This window comes from Amphiprion ocellaris, chromosome 5, assembly GCF_022539595.1.
Source record: "Amphiprion ocellaris isolate individual 3 ecotype Okinawa chromosome 5, ASM2253959v1, whole genome shotgun sequence".
NCBI classification, from domain to species: Eukaryota; Metazoa; Chordata; class Actinopteri; family Pomacentridae; genus Amphiprion; species Amphiprion ocellaris.
Window position 1 is genome coordinate 26,880,307 of NC_072770.1, and position 12,710 is coordinate 26,893,016.

Sequence of the window (12,710 nt, forward strand, 5' to 3'; positions counted from 1 at the left end):
ATTGGTCAGTAGGATTTGTTGGCAAAAAAAAGAATGAAGAAAATCCATCTTTTATGAAGGGAATTATTAAAAGTGGCCTCCAAATAGAGACCCCTAATAAAAATGTTCTGAACTTAATTAAACGGCTCTCATAACTGCGAGTGATAGGGTTCCTCCTGGTGAGCTGCTATAGTTTATGGTTGTGTCATAGATCACTTTAGCTGACAGTATTTTTCAGGTAATAGTACCAGATATGTTAATCAAAATTGCTAATTAAAAACAATAACAACAAAAAAACATTAGAACTATAGATGTTTAATACATATGGAGGAAAGTAAGCATGCTAAGTCTGTCAAAAAAAATAAAACTTTCTGGTTTTCTTGTAGGAAAACACAACATCATAATGTATTCAGTGTTGCCACAGCCACATTTTAAACTGAATGATCTCAGAACTTCAAGAGTTTCTCAACATGTGGTATTCACACACACTGTTGAAACGTCATTGACCAGACAATCACAATCAACAACTTGGTGCAGAGGAAACATCCAGTATGTCAGAACATGACTGACCAAGTTACAGATGAGGTTGGAAACAGTTGAGCACTAAAAAATCTCAATGTGAAAGTGGTCCAGAACTTGTCCTGTACAATCACCTAGTGAATGCTTGGCCTACATTTACTGCATGGAGCTTTTCATGGCTGGTGTTTGAAATTACAGATGCACTTCTGTGAAAGCCAACATCTATAAACACAGTCAAAATGCACGTGTTCTTCATACTAAAATATGAATGTGGTCATTGTTAAAGACAAGCTTTTCAGTCCCAATGCAAATTTAACATTCTCGCTGCCACAGTGCTGAGGGAAATAATTTCTGAATTACCATGTGAGGCCTGAGGAAATGGACACAGGTGTGCTGCAACAACTTAATTTCCCTTGCCGAGGCAAACCAGGCTGTCTAGTGGACATTACTAAGACAAGGTTTCAAGAAATGCTCATTAAATATTTAATCAACCGAAGATTACTCCAATGCTGTTCTCTGTATGTGGCACGAGAGGCATGAAAACAAATACTATTGTATTTCTATAATGAAAATAACAATGTCCTCGTAGAATTATGAATTGTAATAATGACTGGAGCAAGCATTCTGCCGTTTAAAAGACGTGAGTCAAAGCAATCTCACCGTGAAATTGTCATATCCTATACAAAGTATTAAAGCCTAATGATTCACCTTTTAGTCTCATACATGGTCTTAGGTGTGAGGGTGTCACCTACCGTCAGTTAATCAGGATGTGTTTCCTATCTGTTTATTAGCTCCTATCTTACCTGCTTATTGACACATCACTATAGCTTGGGCTGGATGACAACTCAATTACTCTTGCAGATTGCTCCTCATCAGTTTGTCCATTTGATTCCACAACTTGATCTGAAGGAGACAAAAATAGATATCATGCCAAACATCCAAGAGAATTTAATGAATTGGGGGATGACATGTCACATAAAATCTTCCAGACTACCAGACAACATAGTCTCCATTGGACACTACATGTTTTTTACATTCTCAATGGCAAAAGCATTTTAAAAGACCCATTGATTGCAGCACAGCCAAAAGTGTGATGTGTAAAAAAAACAAAAACAAAGTATATATATAATGAAACGCCTATTTTTGGTAGGGGGATGAATTGGAGAAAATTACAAAATGCACTTAAAATATATAATTTGAAAAATATTTCTAATACTATAGTATGTAAATATGCATAGATATAGAATTTTTAACCATATTAAGTTATGGAGCAATAACAATAATGATCAGTTTGTTGATGCTGATACTGACAGTATAAATTATTTTGTTTTCACATATGCAAAAAGGTGCAAAAGGAAAAAATAAATCGATTTTTAGAAAGAAGAATTATTTGTTCTTTCCACAAGAATATTAGTAAGAGTGTCTTTAACATCCCTACTATTAAGAATATATTATTTTATTACAAACTTTTTTGTAAGAACCTGACTTATCTTTTTAATATAGAGAGTAATCAATACCAAACCATACCTCCTTTCTGACAGAATGACTTCATAGACTGTAGGATCTATTAAAAGTGACATGAAGCTACTAAACTCCAAGGTTTTACTATGAACATTTATGTGGCACCATTTATCCTCTTCTGTTGTCCTTCCACTGCTGAAGATATGAAGAAACGCTGTTTTACTGTTACCATGCTGCTAGTAGAAATGGGATGGAAAGTCTCATACTCTACTAGAACTTAACTTAGTTTCAGGTACAAAGCTCTAAAGCATATATAGCGCGTAACTGTTAGACATAAGACACATTTGTTACTCATCCTAGTGTAAACAGTCCACAACCCAGTGAGCATGACAAGACAAAAAGAACCTCAGAACTATTGTATTAGTGATGTTTCTATCATGTCTGGCTCTGAAATATCAGATGTATTTGTCATCTGACCACTGCACTATTGGAGCAATAACAATAATGTGATTTTTAGAGATGTTCTGATAGAGGTTTGTTTTCTCCGATATGATCAAAGTGATCTAATATTTAGTATCAGCCAGTACAGAGTTCCAATCTGATGCCATTTTCCTAGATAGTGCACACTTCAAGTACATTAAAGTTATAAAAATCAATCCAGTAGAAATGCTTGACAACTGAATTGCCCTGCAATGCATTTAGAAAAAAAATCCAAGCTGTTCCTAAATGTTACACAGGTGGTCACGATCTTTGCGGTAAAACTCCGGTAGGACACTGTCTTAAATCTAGTGACGAAAGGGTTGGGTGTATTGTGGTTCCACAAGCTCGAAAAAAATGGTGAAAAGTTCTATTCTACATGCGTGTCTAAAAATGTACTACAGATTAACTGTAATACCTGCTTAAGCCACCAGGTGAACTCTATTACTGACAAAAACTGTAGCAACCCTGTGTGATGGTCTCTCTAATGAGGGGCACTATAGTGTAGGCAAGCGGAGAGCATTGTGGAGATTTAGCTAGCAACCAGCCACCATGATAAACACTTCTGTGATGCTTAATGTCCTCTGGCCAGAGCTCATGTGGTTGAGATAAGACTGAACAGAACAGCTTGCCTACAACCTTGTGGCATGTGTAACAGAGCCACCTTTGCAACCAATATTACATGTCTGTTGACTAAAACAGCAATGTCGGCACAGGACAATGCTAAATGTGTGGTACTGATTAATCCATTAATGATTGATAATGCTGAACAACATTTAGCAAGCCTTTACAAATTTGGAACCCTAGTGTCCTGTCACAAATTGTGCTTTCCCTATACATTATCATACACTAAACATACTGTAGTTATTTAAGTATGCTCTCTTCCTCCACTATCAATGAAGTGTACAGTCATGTTGTGAATTTTGTGGCTGTGTCCTGTGGCTAGAGAATATTTTATTCTTCAAGGATAGTGATAAGCGTAGTAGGAGGGGTACCTTCAGGTTGTGTTTTTTGTGCATCCTCTTTCTCCACAGTGACTTCCTGTTTAACACGAGTCTGTCTGCTGGTGTCCAGGCGGTCCCGGACCTGGGCAACTAGGCGGGAAAAGTCACTGCTATGCTGTTTCCCTGTATGGAAGAACAGGTAAAAGACAGAATATTTAATGGCCTGGATGCTAAAACACTGTGCAACTGCAAATGACTTATGTTTTGACATCCGTATGTTGTGTGGGTACACCTGTATTAATATTTATATTGCAAATGGATTCATGTTTCATGGTCAGACTTTATCAGTTCATCACATCAGGTCAATGGCAACATCAAACAACAAGTTCCAACCTTGAACGGTTGAATAGATATTCAAGATACGACTAGTGACAATCCTAAAAACTACTGTGGTGAACAGTCATTGAAAAAACATCACCATCGACGATAAATGGAAGGAGACAAAAGAAGAACATAAGTTGAGTTTTCAGAGATCCAGAATGGAAGTAGACAAAGTTTCTCACTTAAATGACCTGCCATTTGTTTGTGTGGATCCCTGGTAGAATCGTTCTAGTTCATATAAAGGTTTTACAATAAGGCTGCTATTGGCTGAGATACACTGAAAGAGAAAGTTGTGAATTTGTGAGTTATGATTACATCTTATTCACCACTTTAATTTCAGACAAGAGATTTAGCAACACGAGTACATGCAACTTTACAACCAACTCAACAAGGCTTGTAGCAAATTGCATATCAGCCAGGTTTTAAAAATACATAAACTACTTACAGGCATACAAGTAAAGATTGGCATTTCACAACAAACAAAACTGTAGGTTAAATTGTTCTTACATTTTCCACTTGTCACTAGTTTTCTGCACATTCTCTAAAATTTGGTAAATAGTTTTTTGATTTTCCAGTCACTAGCAAAATACATAAAAGTACACTAATATTATTGCACATATTCAGGTATTCAAGTATCCAGATCATCCATCTGCCACTAACAGTGAAGTGTATGATCATGAGTTGAACACAATGAGTGCAGTATATTCACAAAACTCTCCTACACAGCAGTTTCAGGGGGGCAAAAATAATTGAATTTTTAAAGGAGAAATATCCCATTCACTAAAAAACTTTAACATTGTATGAAAGCGGTTGCATCAAACCTTCATCTGCACATATTTTTTTCAGTATACTAACTGTAAAACAAAGCGCTGCAATGCAAATTGTACTTACAAAAAGAGTAATCTTGGAACCTATTGACTATTAAATTAACTATAGCAGTGGCTATTGAAGGGGTTTCTCCAGACAATTTTTTTTTCGAGTGGCGACAGCTGTGAAGCACATTTAAAGATTAAACTTCCTAGGGTTGGGCTTTTACAGCACAATTTCCATGCTTTTCAATGAAGTTGTAATAAGAGGTTCAGAGAAAGTTTCTGAATAACCTGCTACTGATTACCTTAACTCCAAAAAAAAAATAAAAAATGTGGTCTGACAAAAAGAAAAGGCTGAAAGCACCCAGTGTGCGAATGTGTATTTGCTCCTTTCACCTTCCTGTCTGCTCATTCACCATTCCCCATGCTGGCAGAGTGAGTCATCCACATCCTCCTCTGATAAATCACGAGGTTATCTCGGCAGTGCAGCTATTTATAGAACCCACCTCCCATGCGTCACATCCATTTTTCAAACACTTTTAAAGTTAGCACTATAGAGTTATTTCCAACAGGCTTTTCATCTAGTTCAGCCATGTCAATATGCCTTCGAATTATGGTCTCTAATGCTGCTGTTCTTGCCTGACTTCTGCCCTGAGGAGAAACTCACAAAACCTGGTCGAGATATCCAGACCATTTATGAGCTCATGGCAAATGGAAAAAGTCTCAGACAGACACCTGAATAGCCAAGTAACCCTGAAAGTCAAATAAAAAAAACAGCAGGTATTATTTACAATGGGGCAAAAATCTAAGTCACCCCTGAGTTTTGCATTTCATTTAACTCCTTGCTGCTAAATTACTCACTGCAGACACAGTTATTCTGTATGTTTCCGTTTCAAAGGTATATGAGGCTGGTTCTAAATTAAGGATTTCTCACAAGAATCAAGTAAGAGAGACAGAGATTACGATAAATTGTTATGATCTAGTCAGACACACAATTCCCTATGCAGGTTTTCAGAGACACTTCTACATTGTATTGCCATGCAACAATTGCAAAAACAATGTCATGCAGTTTCTGTGATTGACTGGCTCTTAAACAAGAATGAGGCGGATTTTCCTACTGAATAAGCTGTCTACATGTGGAGAAAATAAATGCACTGATCTGTCAAAGGCTACAGTATGCTTTAAAGAACTGTCATTGCTACCCATCATTGAGATGTCCAAAGTGTATCTTGTATTTCAGTATTTTCGGAGACATTTCTTTCTGAGATAGAATTTCTAAAACCTTTGCAGCCCCAGCTTGGGCACGGCAATTCTCTGAGTGAACAATTCAAGAGGAGTTTGATATTGATTTTAATTGGAAAGTTCAAGTTCTAACTTTAACTTGAAATAAAGGCCACTTCTGTTAATGTCAGAAGAAATGAACACACCAACATGTACAAAAAGGAAACTTAAACTTTCAAATCAAGCATTTCAATGCTAACCACTTTTCCCATATTTCCTGGGGAAAATCTTAAACAAATGTATGATGTCTGTAGTTCTCAGCCTTGTCTCATTAGCAAGGTGAATAAATGTGAGGGAAAGGCAAGATTTATTTGTTCAGTGTCATTCAAACAAGAAAGGTTTACAGAGTGCTACATAAGACACAGAACAGATTAAAAGACAATGAAAAAGAAAAAAAATATAAGCAGATGAAATGGAGCTAAATTGAATTTTAAAATGTCATGGACAAAGGGATCAAAGACAGTATAGTTTCAAAAAGTACAAAGAGTCAGTGCAGTAGATGGGAAAGTTTTGATTGATGCAAACAACTTTGAATATGCCTCTGTGTCTATCAGATTATATTTAAATGATGAAGACATCTTTGAAGATGGTTCATAGAAAATGTCTGTAATATTAAGATGTACTGTCAAAAGCTTCACAGTACACCGCCGCCTCCCCTTTGATGTATTGATGTATTGAGAACTATTGATCCATACTGGGGACATTGCTGGGCGGTGGAAAGAGCACTTTGAGGAACTCCTGAAGCCAGTAAACGCATCTTCTGCGGAGGAGGCAAAGCCTGAAGACTCAGGTGAATCTTCGTCCATATCTGTGACAAAGGCTGAGGAGGTAGTTAAGAAGCTCCAGGTGTGAATGAGATCCACCCCGAGATGCTGAAGGCTCTGGACATCATTGGACTGTCTTGGCTGACACGTTTCTAAAATGTTGTGTGGCCATCGGGTACGGTGCCTGTGGAGTGGCAGGCCGGAGCGGTGGTCCCCATTATCAAAAAGGGAGACCGGAGAGTGTGTTCCAACAACCAGGATATCACACTTCTCAGCCTCCCCGGGAAAATCTGCTCTAGGGTGCTGGAAGGGAGGCTCCAACCGATTGTGAAACCTCAGATATAGGAGGAGCAATGTGGATTCCATCCTGGTTGTGGAACGGTGGATAAGCTCTTTACTCTTGTGGAGCTGCTGAGGGGGGTCATGGGAGTTTGACCTGCCAGTCCACATGTTTTGAGAATCTGGAGAAGGCCTACAACCATGTCCCCCGAGGGGCTCTGTGGGGGTTACTGCGGTAGTATGGGGCACCGGGCTCGCTGATACCAGCTATTCGGTCCCCGCACAACCAAAGTGAGAGATGTGTTTGCATATTAAGCACAAAGTCAGACACGTTTCTTGTGGGTGTAGGTACTCCGTCAGGGCTGCCCCTTGTCTCCAGTCCTGTTTGTGGTGTTAATGGACAGGATCTCAAGGAACAGCTGGGGTGAGGAGGGTGTTTGGGTACCTGGTTTGTGTACCTCAGGATCATGTCTCTGCTTTTTGCAGATGATGTGGTTCTGTTGGCTTCATCAGATCGTGACCTTCAGCATGCACTGGAGCGGTTTGCAGCCGAGTGTGAAGCAGCGGGGATGCGGATCCAAGTCCAAGGCCATGGATCTCTGTTGGAAGCCGGTGGATTGCTCCCTCTGGGTTGTGGGGGAGTTACTTCCTCAAGCGAGGTAGTTTAAGTATCTCGGGATCTTGTTCATGAAAACTGGAGCATGAGATGGACAAGCGGATTGGTGCAGTGGCAGCAGTAATGCAGGCGTTGTACCGGATCGTTGTGGTAAAGAGGGAGCTGAGCTGCAAAGTGAAGCTCTCAATTTACCAGTCAATCTACGTTCCAACCCTCACCTATGGTCATGAGCTTTGGGTAGTAACTGCAAGAACAGGATCGCAGATACAAGTGGCTGAAATGAGCTTCCTCTGCAGAGTGGCTGGGCTCAGCCTTAGAAATAGGGTGAGAAGCTTGGACATCCGGAGGGAACTCAGAGTAGAGCCGCTGCTCCTTTGCGTCGAAAGGAGCCAAGTGAGGTGGTTTGAACATCTGATTCAGATGCCTCCAGGATGGCTTCCTTTGGAGGTTTTCCAAACACGTCCGCCTGGGAGGAGACCCGGGGGCAGACCCCGAACTCGCTTGAGGGATTACTTATCATCGTCTAGACTGGGAAAGCCTCGGGATCCCCCAAGAGGTGGAAAGCATTGCTGGGGGGAGGGACATCTGGAATGACCTGCTTCGTGTGTTGCGTCCACAACCCGGATAAGCGGAAGAAAATGGATGGATCGATGTGAAAAACTTAATGCCGAGCCTTGCTGGCTAATAACTGAGAGAAACATGCTGCGTCAACCATTTGTATTGCACAGCATTGTCTTTAATAAAAGTGGTCAGTCTTGTTTGATTCACAGCTACTCTCAGTCATGCATGATGACTCATCTTAGTGTAAGAAAGGGAGAAATAAAGCTTGACGTACTTTCATTGACACCATTGCATTAGTTGTGTATCCAAGAGTACAAAATTTCTATCAAAACTTTTGTGGCTGTTGTGTACAGAGGGAATAATTATGAAACAGATCTTGGAACTGTGAGGAAAGGTGAAGCTGGTGATTGTAATTGGATGCACTGACTACCATCATTAATTACTCTGATACTTCAGAAATCTTTGAAACCTGATAGTTCAAAGGCAGGTGATCAAGTTTTTAAATTCTTGTTTTATTAGTTTACTTTACTGTATCTCGTAATTATGAGGAAAATAAATGACAATTAAGATCAGGAAACAAGGTTCATATCAGGATTGCTTAATTGTTATGAGACAATTTGGAATACTTAATTTTTTAAATTAATAACAATTATAGGTTAAAAAACAAAACTCGGTGTGCAGCACAATGTGTCAATCACTGAGAATCTCAAAGTTTTTCTGATTTATTCAGTATCAAAGTAATTTTGTAATAGTTATTGGGACATATCAAAAACAACCTGTTAACAGCTAATTTGCTGTTACATATTTTCCAAACATGTAAACAAATATCAAACAAAGCTCATGTTATGATGTCATGATGTATCCATAGCAACATTATACTTTGTTTATTGTAAAAAGTGAACATTTTCAAGGACACCTGCAAAAAAATCATTTTCAAATCCTTTAACAATGATCAAGAATGTCTGGCTAGTTTGTTATATTTATGATTCTGCAATTACAAAACAGAACAAAACAAACAAAACCAAAAAAAAGTTCCTCTCATAAAAATCCACACAGTATAAGCATATTGACCATCAGCTAATATCTTAACAGTACACTAAAATGTGCCCTGTAACAGAAAATGCAGTTATGCAAAGCTATGTCTCTAGTTGACCTTCTTAAGCACTGATTTTTTAGGATAGTGGTGATTTCTGTCCCTAACATGTCTGCACATTAAAGCATCTGAAAAAGAAACAAAACACTTACTATAATTTGAATGCATCTCATCAATCTCCTTCTCAGACTGATTCTTTGAGAAAACCATGACCTACAAGAAGGTAATTGGACAAACACATTTATTTACTTTTCCCATCAATAACAAAACAATGCAATATTACAACAATATTTGCAAAGTAATTTCTCTACAATAGTTGGTTTAACCCAGTAATTGTGTAGCAAAAGTCAGAGAAACTTTCATTATATTTCTTTCATTCAGTGTTTCTCACCAAAATGCACTCTATATATTGTTAAGGCCTTACTGTACCCTATAGTCACCAAGTGTTAATAAAGCGAAGACTCCCTCTTCAAATAATATGTTAAAATAAATGTAATACACTTAAGAATCAAAATAATAATGCAGATCAAGTTGTCTTTAAGGCTTGGTACGTACAGGTTTGGCTTTTCCCTGCAGCTGATTTCTTATCTTCTCATTAAGCTCCACCTCTTTGGCAATATCTTCAGCTGTTGAAAGAAGAAAGAGAGAATTTAGTAGATTTCAAAACACAAATATCGACCGCTGTGCCATGTGAATTGTCCCACCAATGCATACAAGGTTTTGACCCAAGAGGCTGCTGTGCAAAATTAAGGCATTCCAGCAGAGTAAAGGCAAATGGAACCATTGAGCTCAGGTGTCATACATTGTATGTGCATGTCTCACAAAAAAAGGTCATTATACTATATTAAATCTAATGTATAAAAAATTGTCCAAACTGAAATTGCAGCAGGATGTTTACAGGATTGAATGAAGAGACCTACATTGGTTGAAAGAGATTTCATTGGTTGCTTTTTCATCTTTGGTTTCACATCTCTCATGCATTCATTCATTTCTAGTGTTTTGCCATGCACATTTCTTTGAGCCATGTGAATTGCTGCTTGTCTCTTTGGAAATCCCCTCTGACATCTTTGCAACGTTGGATTCGGGTCAGGAGTCTCTTTCTGAAGCTGACAATTTGACATTCACAACCACTTCATACCGTGATTCGTCAGCTCCAGGGAGGTGAGAAAACATACTGAATTTGAACTTCTTTTTTACTTTTTTTTAAAATTTATTGGTTTATTTGCTGATTGTGGCACGTTTCAAGTGTACAACCAGGTGCAACGCTATGAATTCCTTCATGGAGAAACTGCAGCTTATGCCAACATACTTATCCCTGTTATTACTGATCTTTTATCCCCGTTTCAGTTATGTCTGGCTTTTCATTTCGCAAAAACCACTTCTTTAATAGAAACGTGGCCTTCACAGTAGATATGTCAACATATTTACAGAGTTTTTAAATACACTGCAACCCTGTGCTATCATAGAACTGCGCTGTTTTTACAATTAAACTTTGTTTTATTCATTTCTTTAAAAACAGACCAATTCCCCTCACCTGATTTGGGGTTTAGGGCATCACACTGGGCATTGTATAAGTGGACAAAATCTTGATGTCTTTTGATCAGCTGGTCTCGAGACCCCTGCACTGACAGATGGCATTCCTTCAGTCTCCTCTTCAGCTCATGCACTGAAAGTAGGTTGTACACCAGCTTCCCCATTGGACGTCTCGCCTTGCCAAGGGAGCTGAAACAGAGAGAGCAATTTCTTATTACAGATTAATGCCCAGAGTGCATTTCTGAGCTCAGCTGTAAATAAAATCTATGACTGTGCTAAAAGCAACTCATTGGCATCACAAGCAGAAAACAATAATGCACATATGAACTTAATCCATTATACCACACTGGCAGTAACAGCCAAGCGCATGACAAAATGATAGTAAGGAATGGTTGCACAAGCCCAGAATATTAAAACCTTTGCAGTTCATCATAATGACATAAAGGTCTACTACAGATTAAGTATTTTACACTGCCACACAAATGTGACCAATAACTGCTGAACAATATAATTGCTGCATGAGTCATTAATCAACCTGGAAAATGAACTTTCAATGGAAATTCAAAAAGATCAGTGTCTTGAATTATGTAAGAGGCCATGTCTTCAGCCAGATAGTCAGACTGATGGGTCCTTCAATTGCATAATTGCAGCAATTCTGCCATTTTAAGCAAACAAGAGCTGATTACCATTAAGTAAATGTCTTTAGAGTAGCTGGTAATCAAATTTTTAAAGATAAAAGAACTCATCATTCTCCCCCACTAATTTACCCAGGAATAGGTCAATACACAGGCACATTCAGTAGACAGAGCCAGTGGAAAAAATATCTACAGGCTACCAAGTCCATTGAAGCTACATCAATCCAACAATGTATATTGCAAAGTTTGTAGTTAAATAAAATGTGTACAAATGGAAAACATTTTTCCTTGAAGCTACAGTCTTACATTTTGGATTATTGGAGGATGGGGTTTGGTGTTCTTCCCATCTTCATCTGGATATCGTACTGCTTTTTATCCAATTTTAGAATCCATTTACAAAAGCTACTGGCTTGGTATGCATAACAAAAATACTGGAAGTAAGGGAAGATACTCACCTTTTCACATGTATAAATACCTTATAACGTAATATGTATTATACTATATATTCATTGTATTTATTATATTAAAAATAAATAATAATTATATTAACATGTATTATAATGATGTATAATGTAAGATACATGCCAATACATGCTAAATAGTAACACAATTCCTGGATCGATGAATAATAAAGACACGTTTTTTTCTGCAAGCTTCATGAGTGTTATTCCAACATATCTTAATATAGCAACACTATATCTAAAGGGGGCTTTAAGGTGCAGTACACAGTGACTACGGCCAGAGGTTGTTGGTCCAACAATGACTCACAACTGCTCAAAACACAACTTCTCATCATGACATTACTGATCATATTTCAAAGCCACAACACATGAAAGTTTCAGGCATTGGTGCTTCTCCAGTAATAGCAACAAAAAAAGCAACAAAAGCATGACAAACGCACAGCTCAACCTATTCCATAATCATTCTGACGTCTGTGAAATCTAGGAAGTGTCTCTTATTTATGTTCTACCTTCCTAATTTAATAATAATTTAAAGAACACGGTGGTCAGTTAAAAGGGCATTTTACCTCCTCAGACTTTCCTTCTTCTCTCCTTTGGTAAGACATGTGTCAAGATGCTGGTTGATAAACTGTGGTGAGACACTTACAGAACACACAGGGCACTCCACTGCAAAAAGATACACAAGAGGTTATTAGCATCTCAAAATTTCATTATTTGTTCTCTGAGTCATGTTAGAGTTCATGGTCAACACAAACCACTCCACTAGCTGCTCTTAATTAGGAACAGTTAATACAACACACTGCAAAATAGAACTAAACACTGTCAAATCACAGTCAAACAGTCAAAAGCATGCCATCAATTTTCACAGAAAACTATATCGTAAAAAAATACACAACAAAAAAAACTGACTTGAAGCT

General features: G+C 38.1%; 1 protein-coding gene across 1 annotated transcript in view; it reads right to left on the minus strand.

The window, feature by feature from the left end:
• The window catches only part of rad18 (RAD18 E3 ubiquitin protein ligase), a 29,377-nt gene that overhangs the window by 8,286 nt on the left and 8,381 nt on the right, over positions 1-12,710 (minus strand). Inside the window, exons 6-11 of the mRNA XM_023280714.3 lie at positions 12,360-12,459; positions 10,699-10,886; positions 9,720-9,790; positions 9,317-9,377; positions 3,432-3,563; positions 1,302-1,401 (exon numbers count right to left, since the gene is read on the minus strand). Of these exons, the coding sequence (XP_023136482.1) occupies positions 1,302-1,401; positions 3,432-3,563; positions 9,317-9,377; positions 9,720-9,790; positions 10,699-10,886; positions 12,360-12,459 (652 nt within the window). The remainder of the gene's footprint in view (positions 1-1,301; positions 1,402-3,431; positions 3,564-9,316; positions 9,378-9,719; positions 9,791-10,698; positions 10,887-12,359; positions 12,460-12,710) is intronic.